Source organism: Antechinus flavipes, chromosome 1, assembly GCF_016432865.1.
Source record: "Antechinus flavipes isolate AdamAnt ecotype Samford, QLD, Australia chromosome 1, AdamAnt_v2, whole genome shotgun sequence".
NCBI lineage: Eukaryota > Metazoa > Chordata > Mammalia > Dasyuromorphia > Dasyuridae > Antechinus > Antechinus flavipes.
In genome coordinates this window covers 602,676,682-602,704,483 of record NC_067398.1, presented here as the reverse complement: position 1 = coordinate 602,704,483, position 27,802 = coordinate 602,676,682, and the positions used below count along the sequence as shown (strand labels likewise).

General features: G+C 34.5%; 1 protein-coding gene across 1 annotated transcript in view; it reads left to right on the top strand.

Annotated features, from left to right (window-relative positions):
- The first annotated feature begins 3,417 nt into the window (after positions 1-3,417).
- Positions 3,418-27,802, top strand: part of LOC127547630 (CUB and sushi domain-containing protein 3-like) — a 588,420-nt gene continuing 564,035 nt past the window's right edge. The window contains exon 1 of the mRNA XM_051974567.1: positions 3,418-3,667. Within this exon, the coding sequence (XP_051830527.1) occupies positions 3,490-3,667 (178 nt within the window). The 5' untranslated portion in view covers positions 3,418-3,489. The remainder of the gene's footprint in view (positions 3,668-27,802) is intronic.

Sequence of the window (27,802 nt, the reverse complement as noted above, 5' to 3'; positions counted from 1 at the left end):
TTATTTCACTATTTCTATTATCAGTAACATAGAAAACATTTACTGGTATTTCCCATTACTTTCTTTCAATTGTATATTTCCCCACACAATTCTAGATATCAATTTGTCACCCTTGGGAGATAGCATTCATCCAGAAACCCTTTTTCCTAGTTGGTGTTAACATATTTCTAGAATAACTTCTGAGATCTTCTCAGCAGAGTAGAATCTTTAGCATGATAGACAGAGTGTGAGCCAGCAGTTAGCACATAGGACGAAATGTCACCACTCCTAGGGTTTTCTTCTCAGCCCTGTTGGTGAACCTTGTATGTGACACTATATCTCACCATGCCTTAATTTTCCCATCTGTAAAATATGAAGAATTCATCGTTAACTGTTCTGACAGCAGGGGTGTTAGGTAAAGGGGGAAATTGTGAAGTACTTATCATTCTAGAAATTATTTAGAAAGTCTAATGATTTCTGGAAAATCTTAATGACATTTTCATTGAAGATACAGGCAGCAACATTTAAAGAAAGCATATAGATAAATAGATAACGGAGAAACAATGCTGTATCAGAAAACCTCTTCCTGAGTTTGGCCTCAGTTTGTCACTAATTGTGTGACCCTAGGCAAGTCACCTAGCCCTGCTTGCTTCAGTTACTTCATCTGTAAAGTGATTTGGAGAAGGAAACAGCAAACTACTCCAATATCTTTTCCAAGAAAACCCCAAATGATTTTATGAAGACACAATCAAAACCGAAAAACCAGTCAACAACAATAAATGTAATCTCACTTTTAAAATATAAATAAAGAGACTCTTAACTGTTTTTGTACACCTTTGGCAATCTGCTGAAGCCTATTAAATATTTCTCATACTTCATATAAGCCTACTCTCATAATTGAAGGAAATGCCACATTTCAGTTAGAAGTTAACACAAATAAAGATATATATATATATATTTCTCATCCAACTTCTCAGACCTCCTGAAATTTATCCTTGGACACCTTTGGATTCCTGGATTACAGGTAAATAAGAGAGGCTAGGGGAGGGGTTTTGCTGTTACTTAGAATAGCTTTAATTTTTGTGGCAAGCTAATGTTTTCCCTCTTACCATTTGGTCTATAAATATAAGTTTTAAAATGTGAAATTTAAAAAACAAGAGAAAAAATTCAGGAGCTCATTTTCTTTTTATTAAGCTCTTCAGTAATATGACTGACCTCTCCATCTCATGGTGAAGACGACTCTCTGGAACTTTTTCATTAGGTTTAAGTACCTGTTTGAATTTTACTTTTTTTTTTTTTTGACCTCAAGAACAGCAACCCACGTTTACACCTGCTGAAATCCCTTACTCTCTGCTGAGGTTCCTTAGTACCTAATGACGTTTTCAGTGTTGATTCTCTCTATCTCATTCGGTCCCAACCTTGTGATCCTGGTAAATCTGCATACGCCGACAGTAAAATAGAATATTGATGGCAAGAAACAAATTTCACTACCAATAATCCCTGAAGGTGTCTGAATGTATTTAATGAGGTCATTTAGTAGTATCCTGCTTCTGCTGCTGCTACAGCTGCCTGAAATGGGGGTGGGAGAGAGAGCAAGGAAGAGCCATCTCTGCCCCAAATATGTATGGTTATTGCACATAAACTGCACAAACACAAACACATTCACAGGCATGGAAATTTACACTTTCTTCTTTTTCTAGAAATAATCTCTCTCTCTCTCTCTCTCTCTCTCTCTCTCTCTCTCTCTCTCTCTCTCTCTCTCTCTCTCTCTTTCTCTCTCTCTCTCTCTCTCCCCTCTTACTCTCCTTCCCTCTCTCCCCGTCTCTCTCTCCCTCTCTCCACCCCTTCCACCCTCCTTGTCTGCATCACACAATACAAATACTGGAAAGGCACAATACCTACCCTATTACCCGCAATATCGAATCAAGCACGCTCTTTCTACACATATACACAGACCTCTTTGTATCATGCCGTTATAATATACACAGTGTGCATCTCTTGCAGAACAGAAATCCCTCCAGACTCTATCCCCTATTACCCTCTTAGCAATCAACCTCATACAGAGCCCAGGCACACGAGCTGTTGGGAGTCTCAGAAAGTATGGGACAGGAACACAACGATTGAGGACAATGTCCGTGATCCACAAACTCCACAAGAACGACCCCTCCTTTGCTATACACCTTCGGTAATTCCCAAGCACATGCTTCATCATTCGAATCGCGGCAGAAGCTAATGCATTTACCTATTCCAGGCAAAGGAACTGCAGTTCTCTTCACCTTCCCCTAGTAGATAAGAATTCCCATAAAGGTCTATCGCTCCCTAGCCTACTGTAAGGTGTAGCCTCATTGTTGGGAAAGTGGCGGGTGGCTTTCAGAAGCATATTTAGGCACTGACATAGTAGAGCAAAAATTCCACTCCCAGGGACGATGCTACCCTACAGTATTAAGGGGGAAGGAAAGAAAATGGGGTTCCACTTAGAAATAGAATTGAATCGATGGTCTCGCAGGATCCAGTAGATGGCGCAAGAGCTCTTCCCTTTCAGGGCGTTAACCCTTAGGTCTGAGCTATGAAGCAGCTGAATGTAGATGCATAGATGCATACATTTTTCGTTTTGAAAGAATTTCCCTTAATTTACATATTTGAGAGTACTTCAGAATTGATACAAATGAGATGGCTCTCTCTTACTATCTCAAATTATTCTTTATTTGAAGCACACTATAGGGGATAAAAAATAACGTGAAGGGGCAAGTATTTGAGAAAATGACTTTTTCCCCCCCTGCCCATCCTGTAATGAAATTGGGCCACATATAAGAATATGGATGTATGGGTAAACATACACCTACCTAATGCATACAAGGCTTTGTTCAAAGGCAGTCTTTTGTAATCTCTATTTCTAATCAATTCAAAGAATAATGAATGCAAGCAGTCTTCCTTAAATATACTGCCAGTGGAATAGTGGCATAGGCTATATTAACGATGGGGGCATCGAAATATAGAAATAGACATAGAGGACCCTATGTATCTTGGGGACAATTTCTCAAAGATCAAACTCATCCCTCTAATAAAGTATCTCTTTAATCCTTTCTAGCATTAGCTTCTAGATTTTCTATCAGGCTGCAATAGAAATCGCATTATTTCTTGGGCTGTTTTTACAGACAGAATTGATCTTCTCTGGAAGAAAAAAAAAACAAGCCCCTTAATATCAAATATTGTTTGGAGTTTATTAGAGAGCGTCGCTGGTCTTCAAGATGCTCTCTGTTGGTTTCTGGCAGTTGCTATAACAAGTGAGAATTGTGGTAGATTTGGGTTGAGGGGAAAAATGCATAAGAAAAGACAAAATCCAGAGTAGCTGAGACTCTGTGCCCCCGTTGGAGAGATGGTTGAGTCCTCGTCAAGGTTGCTGTGGTATCCCAGAAACACCATTCACTCTGAGCTGTGACCGCGCACCAACAACAGCAACAACTCTACTGCGCCTGGCCAAGGAATAGGAATTAGGAGCTCACGAATAATATGAAAGGGATCTGCAAAGGGGAAATCCGTGCAAAGGAATCAAAATCGGGGGACTTTGGGAAAAGAGGATGTATTAAATGCGGCCGACTTGACTTCATTCTGGTGAAGAAAATGGGGATTAAAAGTGGATTTACGTTTTGGAACCTCGTCTTTTTATTGATGATTTCATGTGTGAAAGGTAGGTTTGATTTCAGGGGTCTCCTCTTTTGATCTGAGGTGTTCTGAGTTGTCGCCTGGAAATAGGTCTGCATATTACTTTGCCGTTCGGACTAATAATGATGATGATAATAATGGTGATACTAACAATAAAAATAATAAAGAACGGGTTGATTCACGGCTCTATTCTCAGATAGGAAATGCATTTGCTTGCCAGGCTTGGCGTTCAATGCAGTGATTGAGCCCGAGCTCAATAAATATTCTTGCAGTATGCTCAAACGAATACGTGAGTTGATTCGTATAGCTTCTAACTAGTGGATATTCAAGCAGAATTCGACTGCAAGACTTTTTTTAGGGAGGAAGATACCTTTTTTTTTTTTTTTTTTTTCCTAGTCATATAGGTGGATATTCTAACCCTGGTAGAATATTGGTACTAAAGACACTACTGTAATTCCTGTAACCCGTTCAGTGGGGAAAGTTAGGGGAGGTGCACTGTATGTACACTATATGTTCTAAAAGGCTTTAGGGAGCTATGACTCACAACTCAGGAAGATTTCTCCTAGTGGGAGAGGTAGGTAGGTAGATAGGAAGATAGGTAGGTAGGTAGGTAGGTAGATAGATAGATAGATAGATAGATGTATTTGCATGCATCTGTGCATTCTTATATATGTGTGTGTCTATGGATGAATGGAAGGGTGTAGAAAAGCTGCACTGGGACCTTGCACAAGGGTTGGGCAAAGATAAATCTTTTAAAAGCATGAAATGCCTTGGAGTGCAGAGATCGATCCTTTGACAAAGAATAAAGGTAAAAAGTCATTATCTAAAGACCAAAATAAATAAATGAAAGACCTCCAGAAAGTCTCCTGTTCAGACAGGTAGAAGTGAATGTCACATGTACATTGGGGAGGTGGAAATGTAAAATGTCATGTAAAGCAGCAGGGATGCAGGGAGCATTGGGGAGCATGGGAAAGGGATTTCCATGAAACAGGCAGGAGAGGAAAAGAGCCCAAAAGCCTCATTCTACAACTTCACACGCACCCTGCTGTCTATTAATTGCTGTAAGAAATACTCTTGAGGTGTTTATGACTAATGATGAATTTTGGATAGATTGACTCCTCCTCCTCCTCCTCCTCTCTCTTCTCCTCCTCATCCGTATCCTCCTCTTCCTCCTCCTCCTTTCTTCCTCCTCCTTCACGGGGCAGCTCGAATAGATACTTTTGATCTCAGGTTTTGTATATGTTGATGGGGGGGGGGGGGGAGTGTTGGACCCAGTTTTAAATCTCGGTTTTTGCATAGGCACACAGAGGTTGTCAACACAAACTGCATGTTTCTTCCGTTTTAAAAGGGGTGACTCTCTGAACTGCAATCTGGCTCCGTCTTTATGAAACAGTTTATTGTACAGCTTGCAGCTGGTTGTCTTCACACAGAAAGCAGTGCATTTGCATTCCGTGGAAATAATAATTCATTTTTCAAGGGACTGGGAGGGATACGTTGAGATATTTTATCTTGACATTATGTTCAATAGATAATACAATTAGTTTTTTTTTTTAACATCCTTAATGCAACGGAGCTTTTTCTGTCCGTATGTGCAAGCAAAATGTTAATTCTCAGCTTGCATTAAAGCATATTTTGTCAAGAATCTTTCTTTCAGATCCAAACCAAAACAAAGAGAACAGCCTCATCTCTTTAGAAGTCTACTTTTCTACATAAAACATGTTTCTAGTTGTACCGGACCGTGTCACAGTTATCTGCTCGACGTATTAAATCTTAGTATTAATGTGCAGTTTGCCTGCCACAAGACTACTTTAATAGATGGCTCAGAAGCTCCTTAGGAGACGGGTGTTTTCTAAGTAGGAGTCGCGTGGAGGCAGCATCCTATAGAATTAAAGAACTAGAGTGCCTCTCCTTGGGAAAAGATGACCACGGGTTAACTGCAAGTTTTGTGGTACCTGTTGAGTGAAAAACATTTTGGGGGCGGAAGAATGGGGAGGTGGGGCGGGGGAGTATCGGAGCGGGAAGCGCAGGCAAGCCTGACAGGATACCAAGCTGCGCTGACTGCAATTATAGTATTGTAACCCGCACTTACCGTATGTTCTGAATGAGGCGCGCCAGAAAATTGAATGGAGTGTTAATTTGCTGTAAATGACATGAACAATCTGACCCTTCCTGACTCTAGACATTTTATGGATTTTTTTTTTTTGAGGGGTGGAGTGGTTTGTTTAGACGAGATAAGCTCCAGTCTATTTTCATTAAAAACATTCCATTCCATTCTTGAAGGGGCTTGGATTGTGTAGAGTTACTCTGTCCTTTGCTCCCTTCTATAAAGGATGTTCTACTGTTCACGGAAGGTATTTTTTAAGTGCTCTGTTTTCGGTAATAGAGATCACTTTCAAGGCCACTTGAAGTTTTACCTGCCTCGAAAATAGTCCTCGGATTTATACATTTATTTATTTTTCTTTTTAAGGAAGTGTCTGTGTGCTCCAGTTCCTTTTCCTTAGTGACAAACTCTTAAGGTACTTTCAAGGCCCTGATTTTTTTTTTTTTTTTTAAGGCCCTGATGATTTTTTCTGCTTTCTTTGGGGGGGCATCGTTTTCAAGGATTTCCCTTGCTAGTCTCGAAACCTAGAATATCAGATTGGATTGAGCCTTACTTTTCCTCTCTCTGTCTCTGTCTCTCTCTCTCTCTCTCTCTCTCTCTCTCTCTCTCTCTCTCTCTCTCTCTCTTTCTGTGTGTGTGTGTGTGTGTGTGTGTGTGTGTGTTAATTCAGCTAGACCATTTCCATTTGGCCTTAGGCCTGTAGATAGGCTATTGAAGACACTCTTATCGTCCCTGGATATTTTCATGTATAATAAGCTTCTAAGATCTAAAAACCCTCCTAAGAGCTGAAAGAAAATTACCTGACATTTGAAAAACAAGCTTCCCAGTAATTTCTTAGCTACACAATTTTATATTCTCAAATGTACATTACACAGCTATTTCAGAGACATGCAAAACACCATCACCTGCAAGATAGAATTGTGATCAATATCAATCCTACTGGGGAAAGAGTAAAATGAGCAGACACTAAGATAAAGTCTATCTCTTATAAGAGTGAACATAGAATAAAATGAATAGAATAAATAGATATACATAGATTCTACATGTATGTACAAGTATTTGTATGATTTTAATAGGTTTATGATGTGTTTTACTGAACTGCCAACCAGGTCTTACTTCTTGAACAGTTAATCAGGGGACTGAAGGAAGGGGTGGGGGGGAAATCATGGGAGAAGGAGGAGATATTTGGACTCAGCAAACCCTTTGAGCCACTGCTGCCCAAGGAGGCTGCAGCATATCTGTCTCATCTAGAAAAGAGCTGTGCTTCTATCTTAGAGGTACCACTACCTACATTAGGTCTCTCACTCTCTCTCCCTCTCCTTTCCTCTCCTCTCCTCTCCTCTCCTTTCCTCTCCTTTCCTCTCCTTTTCTCTCCTCTCTCTCTCTCTCTCTCTCTCTCTCTCTCTCTCTCTCTCTCTCTCTCTCTCTCTCTCTCTCTCTCTCTCTCTCTCTCTCTTTCTATATATATATATATATATATATATATATATATATATGTATGTATGTATGTATGTATGCATATACATACATACAAAAGGCTTGCTTTCCCACGCTCCTTCCCTTGGGATATGAACGAAAAGAAAGTGTCGCCGAGCTGGGAAAGATACAAACAATCCGAGTATAGTGGGAGGTGAGAAGAAAAGAAAAAATGTCTCCCTCCTTTCCCGTCTTAGCTCCATTTCCCCAGCTGAGTGGCTGGTTAGTGCACACGCCCCAGGCTTCGCTGAGTCGGAGGGTGTCTCTGTTGCTCAGACCATGCTGCCTGAAGTATGCACACTGCTCTCTTGAACTGCAAGGCTATGACATTCTTGGGAACCCAGGCCACCAGCAGCGAGGGACCTACCACAACTAGTCACTCCATCTCCTAACTCTCCAACCTCTCCTTATCAAATCGGAAAGGGAGAGGTAGGGGGGAGGGGGCATCTCTGAAGTGCTCGAAGCCACTGCAGTCATTAGCACATCTTTACAAATCACAACAGTTATCTCTTCCCAGGGAGTTCCTCTTGGGGCTGGTGGTGTGGCCGCGTGCTCTCAGAGACCCAGGCTTGCACGTGCACGCACACTGGCGCACCACGACTTCTAGTCAAATTGGTGAATAGAAAGATTTCGATTTTTGAGTACAAGGTCCCAAGTTCGAATTCTTCCCCTGCTGGTCTCCACGCATGATCTTGTACAAGTTACCTAACCCCTTAAATTTCATTTTTCCATTTTATATAACGACAGCTTAAATAAAATGTCTTTGAGATCTTTTCCATTTCTAGATATGTGATTGATAGAACGAACTGAAGCGTGGGTTTAGAGCTAAAAAGTGCTTTAGAAGGAATTTAGTCTTAATAGCCTCATTTTATAGATGAAGAAATTGAAACTCAGAAAGATTGACTAGCCTGTCCTTGATCATATAATAAGGAGATGTTAGAGGTAGGAGTGGAACTCACTATCCCTGATTCCGTGTACAATCTGTGCACTTCTTTACGACACATCACTGGAGGTAAAGGGGAACAGAAAAAAAAAATGTATTCACAAAGAAGCATGAATGTATACACTTATTCACACACACATGTGCATGCTTAAAATTGATATTCCGATTTGGACACTAACATGGGTCTGTGCTAACATGGTCATTATATGTTGGAAACCAGGATTCGTCTTCATTGTTCCTCCAGCTTAAAAAATATATATGTTTTGCATAATTAAAAATAAATCTCTCCTAGGACATATATTCATTTATTCACAAAGCATCTCTGTCTGAACTTTAATCGATTGACTCTAGGGTTAAACTGATGGAGGACACCGCCTCTGCTGATGTCTCTGTAGGGGAGCGGAGGTTAGGATGAATTGACACTGAAGAGCCTCTGAAAGAAGCAAGTGTGTGCATGTGTGCGCCCCTGAGGCGGAAGCGGTTAGGCGGGTAACAGTAGGTTAATGTTTCTCCGAAGTCCAGATGGTCACTGTTACTGTTGCCGCCGCTGCCACAGTATCTAGTGAAGGCTTTTAGAAAGAGAAGGACCGTCCTCAGAACTCCCATCATCTTCTCACCCAGACAACCTCCCCCCCCCCCCCATGTATACCGTTATAACCACGGGATGCTCTGGAACTTTGAAAACGTATCTAGGAAGTGAGGGAGAGAACAGGAAACTAGGGGAAAGGAGTGAGACAGAAGCCTTGGACCACCTCTTTCAACTCATTTTGTCAAAATGGGAAAGTAGAATGTCCCTATTGAATATATTAGGATCCTTCTGGGAAGGATGAGGAGAAAATCAAACATCAGAGTGTGTTCTAAAGCTCCTGGAGAGGGCCTCTCCAGGCGAGTAGCAGCTGCTGTCTGAAAGTGATACCCTCACTGGGATTGCAGCGAGTTACAGAATAATAACAAAGTACAACTATTCAAATTTAATAATTTGATAATAACAACAATAATTACATCCTCTCCTCCTTCTTATTATTAGAGATGAGATTTTTTCTTCTATAAGAGTAATGTTTCCTTGGAGGGGAGGGATATTTTTGTGGTTGGCAGGTCTTTCAAAGTAGCAAGTTATGAAAATAAGTTCGTGGAAAAGTTGATCCTTACTAACTAGTGGCTGATACTCCCAGTGCTAGTGCTTTAGCAGTGGGACAGGTGGAGATTTCTGTCTATTAATCTACTATTATAAATGGACTTTTTTAGAACTCATTTTCCTGAAATTATGAATTCCTTAACGAAATTAACAGCAACCTTTGCAAAAATACCTGAACAGAAATGTTGGATAGTAATTTCAGTATCTTATCATTATACTTTCGATAATGAGAACCAAAAAAACTCAAGTATTAAGAAGATGGGAAAGAGCAATGTTTTGGGGAATCAATAAATCAAGATTCCCATGCATGTATGTGTATATGTATGCATAGCTCAAGCTCAATATACACATAAAAATATATCACACACATACATACATATGTCCCCCATGTGTCAATAAAGTTGTTGTTTTGTTTTACCAAACTGCCTGTGGGTTTGCAGTATGTTTGCATTTTCACAGTTGTGCTCATTAGTCCAGAATTGAACATTTTCTCTTTTACACAAAATGAGTGTAATTGTGTTGGTAGATACTTTCAAATATCAGAAGTGGCTTGCTTGGCTGATTGTTCATTGGCCTCTCCATAAAGGAAAACAGAGATATCTGATTTATGTTGTTTCTTTCCCCAAAAATCCTTTATAAAGAAGGTAAGGATATTTGTCAATACTCTTGGCAAGGCACATGTTCTTTTGAAAATTCATTATATTATTGACAAGAAAGTGTCCCCATTCTTTATTTTCAAGCATACATATGCAATAGATGAAAATGTCTGGCCTAGCAATGAAATTAAAGCATCAGACAATGTCATATATCATTTAAATTATATTATTTTTTTCTCTGTGTACAATGTTTTTTGATGACCTGAGGCCAGAGATTTTACTAATTAATTGTATTATATGATTGTTATTCTCTACTTTTATCTAAAACTTTATTAGGTAACCACTAATAATGGATAGTATACTAAATCTCTATCTTTGTGGATTAAATTGGAATAACATATTTTACACACATGGCCTTATGAATATCTTCTTAACATTTGAAGGAACATTCAAGATCATGTAGTCCACCCAGAGCATGTGAAAGATAAAGGAAATAGGACTCAGGAAATGTTTATCTTGGAGTGATATTGATAAATGATAGTGTTCAAGGAAAGAAAACAAGGAGTTTGAAAAGTTCTGGCTTTGCTCCAGATAATGATGACTTAAAAGGAACTATGTTATTTAATTTGGAGAAGAGGAAGCTTAGAAGTTAAAGGATAGCTGTCTTCAAATATAAAAATGACTATCATATGGAAAGATTAATCTTATTTAATTTGCTTAGTCCCAGAGGATAGAACTAGTAATACTAAGTAGAAGTTTCATAGAAGCAAATTTAGGCTTGATGCCAAGGACAATTCATTAATGCTTGATGCTATCCATAATTAAAAAAGACTTCCTTTGACAGATAGTATCTCCCTGCTGCCACTCCCTCATATGTCTTTAAGAAGAAACTAGTTGAGCATTTGTTGAGGGAATTGTAGAGAGATTCTTATTTAGATATTAGCTGGAATACATGATCTCTGAGGTCCTTTGCATCTCTGTCATTTTGTAAGTGAATTCTCCAATGCCAGAGAAATACTTTAAATCCCAGCAGTTCTGGGTTCACCAAAGAGTAATTCTAATTTTCAGTCTACTGAGACTTTCCTATCCCTCTAGAACCTACTGAACTTTACTCTAGGTCCAAACTTCTTTCAATTATATCACATTAACTTTACCAACAGATTTTTAAAAAATACTAGTATGAAAAATTCCAGTTACAAAAGTGGTATATTGAATAATATTCATAATCACCTTTATATAAACTGTCTAACAATATTTGTTTATTCAATAAAAATGGAAAATAATAATTTCATTTATTTACTAAGGCAAGAATGACTAAGAAAAAAGATTTTTAATGAAATTGTGAAATGTTTAATTCTCTGAAGTCTATTATAAAAATAAGCTACTGCTGATCTCCAGTGAATAAAAATCTCTTTCTTTGATTCCTTATTTTTTCATGTAGGCAATATCATTATAATATTGAGATTTCCTATAAAACATTATAAGGATCATATTAGAGAACTGAGATAATTCAGTTAAATATATTTTGTGGTTTTATGCTTCCTTTTCAATTATATGTTAGTTTATGCATATTTTATTCATACATATTTTCCAGTTAAATTCTAAGAAATTTTATGTCATTTGTTCTTTCTAGTTCAGTGTTATTTTTAATTGTAATAATGAGTCTACTGGAAAAATATAAATTTTATATACCTTCTATAAAAATTTTTCCATGGGCTCCACAGTCTCATAATATTCTCATCATATAATATCATAAGAATGCAGTAACACATTAAAGGGGAGATAATAGTTCAACAAAATACGTTGCTTTAAGATTAAATTCAATTTCAATTAAGCATTAATGCTTTTTAGAATCCCTGTAAGACATTTCATTGAAGGTTTCAAAGTGAACATAGAATAATGTATTTAATGGAAAGGAATTGTAGTATTTTACAATATAATAAAATGCTTGCCAATATACTAAAATATCTTTCTCACTACTGGGTGAATTTGAAATGAGACAATTATTTTAGAACATAAACTCTTGGAGGTCAGAAGCATGTTGTCTTTTATTATATTCTGGTGGAAGTGGGGTATTTATTTGGGGAAAAAAAACATTCAAGTTTTCAACACTATAAAATCAACAAAAGACAAGTACTCAATATTTGAATTTTGCCATTAAAAATAATGCCCCTGTGCATGGGAAACTACAACTGAATATTGATTTTGCAAGACTATTTGTGTAGTCACATGACAGGGATTAGCCTTGAAGTCAAGAAGGCAATGGATTTAGGTCTTTTGAAGACACTTGCTAGTCTTCATTTGTGGAAGGTAACTCCTGAGAGTTACCTATACTTATGAAATCAGAGCACTAGATTATATAGATTTGCTTAATCATATGAATATATATTTATATGTATAAACATGTTTTTCTATTCCTACATGCATGTAATTGATAGATCAGTGATACAATGGTGATTGATATCTTTTACATTATATATTATTTCATATTAAGAATGAAATCCTTATCCACTAATTTTTTTTTTCACATATAAAAATCAGATGCCTATCAAAGTTCAAGTTCCCTCTGATATTTATTTAACAGAATTAATGGGGAGAAGAAGCAGCACTAGAAGTCTTCTGTAACACAGAAAGAAAGGAAGAAAGAAAATTTTAAATTGCCACTAATTTTTAAAATGAAATACACAGAAGAAAAAAGAGTAAAAGCCAAAAGTCATCATAGTCACATAAGAAAGCTTTATTTTGAATTTATTTAATACTTTAAAAGGAAAGCACATCATAAGTAAGAGGGATTAAAAGTTCCTTCACAATGAAATTTTTTTTTAGTCCTACTTTACATATGAGAATGATCATTTTATTTGTCTGTTAATTTAAAAAATAAAATCACCAAAATTAGAATAATATAAATTTAAACTTGGATGACACCCAAATATCCTTAACCCTGGTTATTTTACTTAATACTCTGAAAATATTGACTGGAAAACTGGTATAGAATTTGTTCAGCACAAATCAGAATCTCAAAGGATGGACCCTTATAGAACGGTCATAATCTGCATTTGAGAAGAAAATATCCATATAGACCATAGTTATAGAGATGGACAGATGATATTACAGAACTACTGCAGTATCAAGAATGCTATCTCTCTAAGAAATGTTTACCAGAAAACCAACTTAATTTCCAAAATGACCCAATAGCTGCATATCTATTTTTAGTGAGTATACAATTTCATAAGATTTCAGGAAAAGATAGTCAATACCATAAGAAATCTGAATCTATAATAAGGAAAGGTTTTACTAACCACAATTTTTTCTACCATGGAATCTATATATCATAGATCATATGTGAAATTGCACACATGTCCAATAGAAGAATTAATAAGTCCTACTCAAAATTAAATACAGACTTACATATGCACAATACATTTATATCAATTGAAAGCTGAAGTATATAAAATTTGCAAAAGATTTATTAATAATACAAATACTAAATTAATGGAATAAGCAGAATACAATAGAATGCCAGTTAAAAAGTAGTTTGTGACATTTAGTCTTTTCTTCTTTGGGAGAAAAAAGGGGAAAAAAATGTTGACCTAGTTTCCAGCAGACAAGAATTTGATATTTTACTTAGATGAGGTCAGAGCTAATTGCCTTAATGATATTTAATAGCTTTTTTTTTTTTACAGTTTGGACAAATATAGATATTTATTTTTTGTATGTGTATCTTCAATTATATAGTTTACTGAATGTAACTTGTACCATTTTCATATCTAGACAAAAAGAACTATCTTTCTACTTTCTTAGACTAGTGACATTTTTAATGGCATCAAAGAACCATCATTTCTTAAAAGATTATTCAGCACTATTCCCTAATTTGGGGATAATTAGGTAGCACAATAGATCAAGTGCTTGGCATGGAGACAGAAAGGCCTGAGTTCATGTCCATCCTCATTGAATTGCTAGCTGTGTTATTTTAGGCAAATCTCTTAAATCTGTTTGTCTCAGTTTCCTCAGCTGTAAAATATTCCGGGAAAGGAAACAGCAAAACATTGCAGTGTCTTTTTTAAGAAAACCTTGCAAGGGGTCATGAAGAGTTAGACACAACTGAAACCAACTAGCCAAGAATACCAATAGTTTTATTATGAGGCAAGAGTTGTTTTATTTTTTTTTTCTGCTATGGGTGGTACCATAGCTTCTTTCTTTATGATCTTTGGAGTACATGCCTAACAGAGTTAACACTGGGTTAAAGAGTACAAATAATTAATTAAGGGTATTGTTCCAAATTGCAAAAACTACCACTTAATTAGAAAGAGAATTATTTTCTTTAGAATTCTTAGGCACTTGATGAAAAAAAAATTTCAAAAAGAGGAAAGTTTTAAATTGAAAATAGTGAAAAATTTATCCAGGATTTTCAGTTATTTAATATATAATAGATTATCTAATCTAATGATCTACAAATAAAAAAAAAAAAAAAACCTCATCCCTAGGAATTTTAAATGAATTCCCCAAAGCCTCATAGAGGATACAAAACAAAGCTGTGATTTTGAACTCAGGTCATATCTCTTTAAATACAGTGAGGTTCCTCCTCATCCACCACAGTTCCATGATTCTTCAAATACCCTGTAATATAGATATCATCACATTTATAAATATCACCAATTGGCATGAAAAAACTGAGACTCAGATATGACAAGTGAGTTTCCCACAATCCCTTAGATGGTAAATCTCAAAATTATGTTCTCGAATCTAGTTCTCTCTTTATTACAACTTCAACACTCATAGAATTTTTTGAATTGGAACTGTCTAAAAATAGAGTACTCTGTAATCATTCTAAGGCCATGAGTAGCCACTGAGGCAACAGGCTATAATATTTCCAGAACTAGTGCACTGAATTGGTGTTCACACTTGACTGAAATATATATAAAATACTTTCTGTATTTTGCTGTAACAAATAGACTAATAAAAATGATAGAATATTGAATTCATCCATAGGGCATTCACTTCATGATTATGTCCTACAAGTTCCTGATGGATAGAATTCACATTGTTATCTTTGTATTTCTAGTACCAACAGTGTGCCTGGTTTATAGTTGATGTCTGATAAATGCTTGTTAAATTTAAGTGAATTGAATTTTTGCTTAAGTAGAAAGTCTTTATGAGTTGATGGGGTTATAACCAATTATTTATCTCCTGGTCAACCTTCTAGTTCTAAAATGAAATGAGTGACTACATGACCAATAGATACATAATCCATGTTCAAGGCTTTTTCTTTTTAGCAATGACCTGCCATTAGGATGTTTTTTTATGAACCCACAACCACTTCCACACCGTAAAGAAACAAAAAAATAAGATTTTAATAGTGGGTCCAGTTTGTGAAATTGCAATTGTAATAGCAGCATAAATTATATACCTATATATAAGATTTTTAAGCACTTAGAATAGTGCCAAATACATAATAAATAATTAATATCTCTTGCCATCATAAACATACATATATAAGCATATATATATGCCTTTTACTTTACACACACACACATACACACACATATTTCTATGCATTTATTGTTTCTGTACTTATATCTGCATTACTAGTATTTAGCACAGATACTGGCACATAGAAAATATTTAATAAATAGTTTTATATTCATTTATATATATATATATGTAAGTATATGTATATTTGAAAGAATGAATGAATTAATTCATTTACATATTTATGATGGAACTATGGTTTCACTGAGGAAATGAAATCATTAGGGAAAAAATGCAACATCTTAACCAATTCAAATTTTCAGCTGTTTTGTAATTATATATTTTTAGAAATTTGATAGGAGCATTAAGAATTTATTTGCCTTTCAGTTTCATGCAACTGGCAGGATAGAATTTGACTTTCATGATTGTTTTGCTTTGACAATGACAATAATAAATGTATTTATTTACCTTAAAATTATTTAAATAAATAAGTATTTAATTATTTATTAATATTTAATAAAATAAATATTAAATACTATTTACTTATTAATTACTAGTTAATTACTTAATTATTAATTAGATTATTAAGTATTTAAATACTTATTTAAATTTAATTTAATTTAATTTAAATAAGTATTTAAAAACTTAAAATAAAAGTTCTTTTTCATATGTTTTAATTATTTTATATTCATTAGTGTAGATATGCTTAGGCTGGAGCATAATTTAAAATAATTTCAAAGAGACAGAGTGAGCCACCTATTCAAGGTTCTACAAGTAGTGAATGTGCACAGAATATTTAAGAAAAACTTCTCCCTAACTTTTAGATCACTGTTTTTTTCATTCTAAATACTAAAAAATATGCCTTCCATTCATAGTAACCTGTGGGGCTATTTGTTGTTTGATTTTCGTGAGTAGAAGGCACTTTGGTTACCCCATCACATGGAGGACCCAGATTGTTGAATTGCATAATTTTGGAATTAGCAAAAGAATGAGTTCCTCTCCTCCACCTCCTTTAATTAATGAATGAGGAAATAAAAACTCAGAAGTTAAATGACTTCTCCAAGATTATGGACATACGGGACTTTAATACTACATACTAAGTCTCAACATTGTCATATACACATGTCATATATATTCCTTGTTTATATCATTTTCAATGTTCCTCCTGCTACATGCTGGCTATTTTGATAGTTGTATCATAAAATCACAGATTTTTTACATTTTCCTAATATCCCCTAACACTTAGAATCTGATGTACCATAGGTTATGTCACGTGTTTATATTTATTTTTAAAAATTATTATCAATGGATTTGAAAAAGATAATAATCAATATGTATTAATATATAATATATATATATGCAATTTCTATATTATAATTTAATACAAAATCTTTATTTTAAATATAAAAAAATTGAATCCCAAAGATCTGGACAATGACAGAATCAACTCTTTTGACTTTTATACATATGCATTACTTTTTAAAGGATTGTACTGCTCTGTAATTATTTCATATTTTATTGCTTTATGTGTACAGTATCTTAGAGAAGACTCATAAAAATACAGCTGGCAATTTGCATATCATTTTATTGCATTTACAGTACTTTATGAACAATATTGGATTTCATCCTATATGAATAAACAACTGAGGAATACTAATATATCAAGGAATTCTGCTTTGTATACAGTAGAAACTTCTATCAACCTATTACTAAGATAAATCAATAACAATTTACTTCAGTCTCAGCCTTAGTCATATAGCTTATAATTTTCAGATGTGCAAATTGAATCCAAATCTTCCTTAATTAAAATCCATCCCTCTGTCTATTATGTATTATGTTGCTTTTTTTAAAACCAAAATTTTGCAGAGAAGGAAATTGATGATCAAATAGAGTTGTAAGTTAGGCAAAGTAACACGAAAAGAATCTCAATTGGAACTCACACATAATTCTATTTTCCCCATGTTTCTTGCTATTTCTATTGTATCATAGCCTTCTATCATTTTATATACATAAACCCACCATGATCAAAAGTGTTTTGTATATGTGATGGGTATTAAATTGAATAGATTGTATATAAGTGATGTGGGGGAAAATTCATGGGAGAAAGGGACAAATACTAGGTTTAAAGGAGATACAAATATATTAAAATAATCAAAAGGAAACTGCATCTCATAGTCTAAAGAGTTAATTGTAAAAATAAAGCACTGAATTATATATATATATATATATATAAACACATGGGTATTAAAAAAAGGTTAAAAAAAACAAAAACAAATTTTTCCTAAATATTCTAAAAATAGCCATCACATGTTTGTGAAAAAGGTGAGAAAATTCATTTTAATATCAAGTTTTTAATTACACTTTCTGAGCCTCCTGTTTAGAAAATCACTGCCAATGGAAAATCATGCAGCTATACATAATAAATTACATATATGTGTGTATATATGTGCATCATACATATACAGGTATATATATAGATACATATATGCATATGTATATATCCATATATATAACTCACATTGCAGATGCTTTCCTGTAAACACACTTTCTTTTTTTAAATTTTATTTGTTTGTTTGTTTATTATCATTTTTAACATACATGCTTTATCAATTATGTTGGGTGAGAAAAAGCAGAACAAAAGAGAAAAAAGTCCTTAGGAAAGATAAACAAACAAACAAAAAAAAAAAAAAACATAAAAAAAGAGTGATCATAGCATGTGTTGATTTACATTCAATCTCCTTAGTTCTTTTTCTGGATACAGGTAGTCTCTGAACATATTTTCAAGAAATATTCTTTTTAAGTCCCCCTTTAGTGACTGTGCAAGAAAATCTTTCCATTACCAAAATACTATTTCATGTGGGGTTCAATTGATGTCACTTAATCTATAAAACATAGATGAAGCAAAGAATCATTTTCATTTTTCCAATGATAACTTAAGTCATTGATAAAGATAATGTTCCATAATCATTTCTACAATTCCTTTTTCCAGAATTTTAACAAATATTTTAGAAAGACTCAAATACTCAGATTGAACTGTGAGGATATTTTTTCTAGCCATGCAATAACAAACCATATATATTTGAGCACTCTATGCCTTTGATCCATGCTTTCCCATAAGTTCATCACAAAGGTTCCATCCTACAAGGTAGATGCATTCCTTCCCCACTCCTACCCTGCAACTTCATGAAAAGACAAGTAGAAAAAAAATTCAAGATATTCACTACATATTCCTTGTTCTTAACCTATTATCATTCTATCTTCATTCATTAGCATATTTTTCCCTGATACTAAACTGTACTTCACTTCTTTCTTTGAAGCTCCCTTGTTTTTTTGTACATTATAAGCTGCTCACACCTCCTTCTCCATGAAATACATTTTTAATTCTTTAAGACTGTGACTTGAAAACATGAGTACTAAAAAATACTGTTATTAAAAAGATAGTGGTATTTTCTGTGGAAATTTAGGAGTCTTAAAACTCTGCAGATTTCCAAAGGCAATCTCAACTGTCCTTTTCCTGGGCCCAAATAATTGTCCAATTGTAGTACTGTTCAAAATATGTGTGTTTTCATACAGCAGCAACAACAAAAGCAATCAGGTGGCTAAAGAATGCTCTTTTTTGCAGATTTAGACATATGAGTAGACTCTCAATATATATTGGAAAAATATGTAGAAAATGGCAAAAAAGAATGAATAACATATTTTTTAAAAACCATATAAAAAGAATCAGAGAGAAGTTGGTTCAGTTTTTTTTTTCTATTTAATTAGACTTCTACAAATAGAAAAAAAAACAAATATAACAAAACTATCATTCAGAAATAAATTGGAAAGCTAGGAAGAAATTTTTTCTCAATATGTAAAATTTGTCCATCTTTATCTTTCCCAATTTCTTCATTGATTTCACTAAGAATCTAATGTATGTTGCTTTATTTTGGAGGGGTTCATTAAGTTCTTAATATAACTTTTTAGTATAGATAAGCTGATATTAGCATGTAAACTACAAATTGAATTTGACTTTTTATGTTTTTTAAAATAATGATCATCACTGTTGCAATATCAATCAGCTGACCAAATGTGTCCGTTTCTTGTTATTTTTGGTAGATAATAGCACCAGTTTATTCACTCCTTTATTTATGTCACTGAGAGGAACTTGGGAACCATCCTTCCACTTTGCACATGGAATTAATAAGACTTGATTACCCAGTGGAATATCAAGTTGTTGGCCAATGGATAGTTACATGATGTTTATTGCACCAACTTCTAATTTATATGTTGTGGAGGCACCAAAAATTTTTTTCTTATTAACTTCTTCCCCTTTCCTCCTCTTTTCCACAGCCATTGGAAAAGCAAAAGGGGATAACGCAGAACTGAGGATCAATTTGTATTTGATCTTGTTGTAATAATCAAACTATGCTTCCTCAAGTTTCCAGCCTGCTGGTGATTATCTTTTCTGCCCTTATATCTGATGGTCTTTGCAATGCAGAATCTGCCCAATACCACAAATACACATAAAGTTTTTTTTTTTTTTCCAGCTTGGTAGATCCTGCCAGACCTTGTTGGTATATTCTTCAGGACACTTCCATAACTTAAAGAGGCAATAGAACAGCATTTTTTTTTTTTTTTGGTGGAGGAAAACAATCTTCCAACTTTTGCAATTTATTTTTGATAGATTTGCTATATTTGTTTTTTTTTTCTATTTGTAGAACTCTAATATTTAATAATCCTTTTACCACCCCCCCAAAAAAAACCTTTAGAACCAATTGCTCTCTGATTCTGTTTATATAGTCTTTAAAAAAAAGAAGGTATTCATTCTTATCTGCCACTTTCTACTTATTTTTTCATTGGGGGATTTTCAGTTGCCTTCTATTACCATTTTACATGAACGTCAGCACATTATTAATCCTTAGTATATTTACTGATTGGCATTTTAATTATCAGAAGATTCCTTAAAGTCAATGATAGGGACATTTCATTTTTAACCTTAAAGGATACCCATCTTGGAAAATATGGAAAAAAAAGTTTTAAATTTTTCTATTTATGCTACAATACTACTTTATTTTACATTTTATTTACCTCTAAATCAAGTTATGTGTTACAAGACTTCAAAACAGTCATTTGAGTCAATGATTTTTAAAAAATGGATATTAATCAAAAGACAGATTTAATTAATCTTCCTTTGGTGTGACAAGCATAGTCAAGAAGATTACAAAGTAATTTCCCTTGGATAGATAAATAAATAGTATGATATTATTTGAAATTAATAGTTCTAAACAACAGGTGATTTTGAGAAATTACATCAGAGGATCTATGATTTCATCATTGTAGATATTCTCTCCCATAATTCAGATCATAACCTTCACATAACTGTCCATACTACATGAGTTTTTACCATATTCATCTATAAATATGCCAATGTAGATCTTCCCATCATGCTTCTTTTAGAAGTTTTCAAAACTGTATTGACTACACAACAAACATATTTGTTGTTTTTTCTTATCATAAATAAGATTTATTTGACAAGTAATCCTACTTGTCTGTTCTTTGTTGTAGCCTATATCACTCCTGTCATGTGAATATTACTCAACTTCAGTTCTTTAGACATAGTATCTTATGTCACCTAGTTATAATCCAATATGGATAATTATTGATAGTAAAATGGACTTTGGATTCCAGGAAGAGTTTAAGGAATTTAAGGTCATTTTTTTCTTTAAAATATCTAAAAATAGGTTTTCATACAGAAACATGTTCTATAGAACATTACCAAGCCTTTTTTTTTTCCTTAGTGGTAAACTTTTTTTTTTTTTTTTTACAAACATTCCCTAATTAATGTTGTACATTCATTTATGGCCAATGATGTCCATTTGTGAAATAAGTAATTATATTTAGAAATACAGCATGTAAACATTAAACAGGGTGATAAAATTGATAGCAAACACCTTGGCTTTATTAGCCCTTTACTTTAAATAACTAAACTAAGAAGTCCCAGTCAATATTTGCAATAACATTTCAATGTTTGAAAGTGGTTACTTTACACTCATATGGTGTGACTTTATTTCTTTGACTAGAGAATTTCTAAATAATTATTTTTTTTGAATTGAGAAATCCTAGGAGTTTAAGGTTTCATTGATCTCTAAATCAAAAGAGCTGAACTGATTTAAATATTTTGTGTAAACAAATTTGCATTCAGGCTGTTAAGCTCTGTGCCAAATTCTAGCTTTATATATTTTTGAAATGATAGGGATACTAAATCTCATGAAATAGAGATTTACAGGGCAGCTAGGTAGAGCAGTAGATAGAATGTCAGGGCTCTAATCAGGAAAACTAATTTTTGTGCATCCAAATTGGATTTAGACACTTATTAGTTATGTGATTCTGAGAGTTACTTAATCCTGTTTGCTTCAGTTCCTCATCAGGAAAAATGAGTTAGAGAAGGAACTACTCCAGTATCTTGTCAAGAAAATCCCAAATGGGATCATGAAGCATTAGAGATGATGGAATCACAAAATTGTGGAATAACAAAAAGTTGTCTAATTCCGTATCTTTCTTAGTCTCTATCATTAGCCACCCTGAACATCTCAAGTGTTTGTCTCATATTTTAAAATAAATTGTTATAGAAATCTCAAAAAATCAATTTAGTATGGAATTAATAAATTTTAAATTACTATAATGTCTTGTCAGAGAACATTAACTCTTTTTGATTCTCTGATTGTTAGTTCCAAGATAATGATTTTCCCAGAATATAAGATCTTAGAAATATAGAGTTGAAATTGAAATTGAAAATGTTCAATGACTCCAAGTTAATAATTTAATTTCACATGTATATTTCATATAGTTTGTTGAAAAACCAATATAGGTAAAGAGGCTTGGTTTCCTTTTTATGAAAAACTCTGAGGTCCTTCATAGAATAAGATGATGGCGTACAATTTCTCAATTATTTTACCTTAAACTAACTGTCAATTAGCTCACAATTTAAGCATTTTCACTGATATCTACTTGTGGTGATCCTTTTCTTCTCAAAAAGCAGCCAGGTGATAAAAGTTCAGATCTTTTATTATTTCCAATATAGCCCGGTTAGCTTAGAGGCCTATCTCTCTGCTTGGTTCCAAGAGCTCTCTCCGAATGTCTTTAAATCCAAAGGTCTGGTCCTTCAGCCTCCAGCCAGCTCCAGTCTTCATGTCATTCCGGTGAAATCTCGACTCGTAGTGTCTTCCTCTCTCAAGAACACTTCTGCCACCAGCCAGCCAAGTGGAAAATATTCTGCCTTGCCTTGGAGAGAGGGCTTCTGGCGTAACTCTACTGAAATCTGACCGAGAGCTTCTGTCTGTTTCTTTTATCCAAGAGGGAGGAATTGTGGGATACGAGAGAGAGGGATTATGGGTTTTCTCCCATAGTGCTCTCTGGCCCAACGAGCTTCAAGGGAGGTGTGAACTCATTGAACTTAGTTCTACTTAGTACCTTGTTTCAGGTTCTGCCCAAAACATCTTCTTGTAAGATTAGATCAACTCTAATTAGTTAGCAGTTAGTAAGGATTCCAACATCTCCCCTTTCTTTTGTTTTAAAACATAGGGGGTTTCTGAAGGGGTACACATAAATCCATCAATATGGGCCAGAACTTTGTAACAGATATACATGGTATACATAAATCCATCAATATGGGAGGCATTATACATAATTTACAAAAGCACACAGCAATATAACACAGGCTAGTGGTAATGTAACAAATAACATGAATCAACATGAAAATTTAACTACTGCAAAAGTCTCATCAACAATCTTTCATCTCAAGAAATCCAATGATTCTTGCAATTGCTTAAAATACATAAGCACATAGTAATATAACACAGGCTAGTAGTAATGTAACAACATAAATCGACCTGAAAATTTACAAATGTCCATAAGTCCTAGAAATAGTCGATAAGGAATCCATTGTCCATTAGTTCATGCACCAGGAATCTAATAATTCCTGTAAGCTCTGAAGTACTGCAAAAAGTCTCATCAACAATTTTTCATCTCAGGGAATCCAGTGATTCTTGCTGGTTTTTCAGGAACTGAAAGCTGAAGATTTTAAAGTTCTTTTGACAGTCTCATTGTTAGCTTTTCCACCTGTGGAAATATAAGCAGATCCTCTTCCCCAAGCAACAGTTAATCTAATTCCCTTCTATTTACCAAATTTGGGATTTCTCCTCATCATCTGGTAATTACATTGGAGCTGTTTGCATTGGATATTGTCTTGTTGCCTTAAAAGGCCTGTATTCTTCCCAACTGTAATCCTGATTGCTTTTCTGTTGGTTGATGACATCAGAGTTCTGAATTTCTAAAGTCTCTCTGGGTGTAACCTCAGCTGCTATCATGCCCCACCTGTCCTTTGATTGATACTTTGGAGCTGGGTCCTGCCTCTCATTCCTCTGGGTCAATATACATTTAGAGGCCCAGTGAAAGCCTTGATTACATTTTGGACATGGAGTTTTGGGTTTTCTCTCACCCTGTCTTCTCGCTCTATCTCCATTTCTACATTGAGCTCTCAAATGTCCAATTTTTCTGCACTGAAAACATCGACGAGTTTCTCTAGAATTCCTCTGCCAAGAAGGACCTTGTCTTTCCATGTTCATCATAGTCTGGGCATAATAAGCATTCGTGTCCACTGTGGCACAGCGTCTTATGATTTCCTCTAAAGGAGCATCTTTGTCTAGCCCCCGTATAATTGTTTTGCAAACCTCATTGGCATTTTCCTTAGCCAAATGTTTAGTCATTATTTCTGTTGCTGCATTGTCTCCAATGGTTCTTATTACAGCTGTTTGTAAACGTCCCACAAAATCTGCAAAAGGTTCATTGGGACCTTGCTCTATTTTTGTGAAAGCATTATTTCCATCTTTCTGTCCAGGGAGAGAATTCCAAGCTTTTATTGCAGCCTTAGAAATTTGCTCATATACTGTTATGGGATAATAAATCTGTTCTGAACTCTCTGCATACTGACCTTCACCAGCTAGTTGGTCAAAAGTGATTTGTACAACAGCTCCTTTTTGCCTATTGTGTCCAAATTAAAAGGAGTGTATTTTCTCTCTTTTTGACCTGAGGAGTTGAGCTCTTCAATCACAGGATATGCATTTATAAAATCAGATATATCTTCTCCTTCATTTTTTGCCTTAATTAATGCTTTTTCTAATCTCGTCAAATTCTGCTTTACAGGAGAAGCTGACTGTGTTTCTGTCTCTCTCCCTCCCCCTTGTTCCACCCATGAAGGGTTAATTGCGGGGGGAGGGTCATGAGATGTAGAATCACCTAATTCCTCCTGCTGTGAAGTATCATACTCAGAATTGTAATTAACTCCATTCTCATCTGATTCGTCCTCCTTTTCACCTAGTAAAGTTGGCAATTCTTCCTCCTGTACTTTCCTTTTCATCATTCTATCACTTAAATAACTTCTTATAGCCAATTGTATTACATTATATGTATTAATTATTGAGTTAGGCCCATTTTTATCATAGAATTGACAAAGATCCTCTCCAACCAATTTCCATTCATTTAGATCTAATTCCTTATCAAGAGAGAAACAAGGACATATGTCCTTTACAGTTTGTAAAAATTCAGTGATTTGCTGTAAACTTATAATTAAACCTTGGCTTTCCATAACTTTGACAATGCTCTCTAAACATTTTCCTTGAACAGAAACAGGCTGTTTTCTAAATATCTGTCCCATCTTAGCTGAAATTCTACTTTAACTCTCCTAACAAAATTTCTTTGTTGCACTCACCCTAATTTCTGGGTTGAAGTCTTTTCCACTGGATCAGGATCAGAGCCTTTTCCACTTGAATCAGGATCGGAGCTTTTCCACTGAAATCCACTGAGGGGTCTGTTTGTCCCACGTTCAGGGCGCCAAAATGTTGTGAGCTTTTTCTTCTCAAAACACTGCCAGGTGATGAAAGTTCAGATCTTTTATTATTTCCAATATAGCCCGGTTAGCTTAGAGGCCTATCTCTCTGCTTGGTTCCAAGAGCTCTCTCCGAATGTCTTTAAATCCAAAGGTCTGGTCCTTCAGCCTCCAGCCAGCTCCAGTCTTCATGTCATTCCGGTGAAATCTCGACTCGTAGTGTCTTCCTCTCCCAGAACACTTCTGCCACCAGCCAGCCAAGTGGAAAATATTCTGCCTTGCCTTGGAGAGAGGGCTTCTGGCGTAACTCTACTGAAATCTGACCGAGAGCTTCTGTCTGTTTCTTTTATCCAAGAGGGAGGAATTGTGGGATACGAGAGAGAGGGATTATGGGTTTTCTCCCATAGTGCTCTCTGGCCCAACGAGCTTCAAGGGAGGTGTGAACTCATTGAACTTAGTTCTACTTAGTACCTTGTTTCAGGTTCTGCCCAAAACATCTTCTTGTAAGATTAGATCAACTCTAATTAGTTAGCAGTTAGTAAGGATTCCAACATCTACTAGTTATCTACTATTTACACATTAATAGAGAATTAATTTAATATGAGGGTTCTGGACCTATTGTGAATATTGTGACACTGATAAAAAAAGAGATCTAAAACTTTTTTTTTATAAAAATAGCCAGTGATTTTGTGAGACAGTCATCCATCCTAAAGTACCAGTTATGTTTATGTAATGGAAAAATAATATGTTGAAAGTGAATTGTTTAATGAACTATTCAGATGTGTTTCATATCATGTAGATATAGTTATATTCAATGACTATTATTTAGACACAGATCTTCATATTTCAATATTTTGAAAAATGTGATTTTATCAGTGTGGATATGCAAGATTGACAAACATGGAAGTCACTCCACATTCAATAGGAATGTCTATATATTGTTGTGCATGCTTCCCTCCAAAAAGAAAAAAAAAAAATACGTACTCTTCAAGCTGATTAGCTATTTAGAATTTAACTAGGCTATTCCTTGTGTGATATTACATCTTTAGAATTATATTCAAAGACTTTCTAGCTTGATACAATCCTTTAAAGCTACAGTTACATTTTCATAAATCATACTATTCCACAAAAAGACTATGAAGTAGGAAATAAAGTATCAGAATAAGGTTAAAAGCATCTAATAATTCTATATCTTATATTCATTCAATATGAAAATGATACAGGGTTCCCTCTGCTTCTTTCCAGTATAAGTTATCACTTTTATGGTCTGCTTTAATGTGATTTTTCCCTTGTAATTTTCAAATTAAAATGTTTATTGACTTCCATCTGTTCAATCAACTGTTATTAACCAGTTTACCTAGTATTAATGGAGTTCCCACATGAATTTCTGCAATGGTCCTTGTACAGTTATATAATAGTTTGTGATCAGCAAATTATGCTTTATACCTATCACTTTTAATGTTATTTCCTTTCTTGGAACTTTCTCACCCTCCAATGTCTTTCACAATCAAATTCAAAGTTCTGCTCCTTAATTTTATGGCAACCATGAAAATAAGCCTTGACTTATTTAATCAATGTTCATAAAAATACAAAAAAGGTTATGTGACAAAATGAAAAATGGACAGCCAGACAACCTATTCTTTTGGCCTCTCATATTTCTGATTTTCATAAAAAACTTGTGATCCTACAGGAGTACTATTTTTCTATACAGCAAATGTCAGTGTTCTCTTAAATTAGTGATATAAGAAGATATAGGAGGTAAGAATATTCAAAAAGAAGAAAAAGTTAACACCAAGTTCATGCAAATTTTGTTAAATAAGAGTCTAGTAGATCAACATATTTTTGCAAGAATTATTTTTAAGACATGCATCCATTTTGTACTTTTGCATTTTCATTACTTTGTCACTTGCTATTACTTATAGACTTAAGGAAACCCTACTGTCAATATATTTTTAATCCCACTTCTGCCTGTGTGCTTTTCACCATGCTTTCAATCAAAAATCTAGGACAGAGTACAGTGGGATTATCACCATATCACATGGGATACTATTAGTCTTTTAATTCAGGAAAAGTCATTTTTTAAAAAAAATTAGATACATAATTTTTTACTTAATTTGTAACTCCATTAAATTTCATAAAATTTCTCTCATCATTTACATTTGTCTTTAATTTAATATCCTAGAGGTAAAAAGCCACAAAATATGGCTAGAAGTATAAAAAGATAGATAGATAGATAAATGGCACAGTGTATTGATTTCCAGAACTGGAGTCAGAGAATTCAAATCTAGCTTCAGATACTTACCAGGGCATGGTTTCAAGTCACTTAAACCTCCTTGCTTCAGTTTTCTTATCTCTAGAATCAGCTGGAGAAGGAAATGGCAAACCACTCCAAAATTTTTACCAACAAAACCCCAAATGAGGTCACAAAGAGTTCATGACTGAACAACAATTATACCCACACAAGCACACACCACACACACACACACACACACACACACACACACACACACAATCTTTCTGAATAGTTTGTAGAAAACATTTTGGGGGAATAGGGATCTGGTATGTGATTGGATCG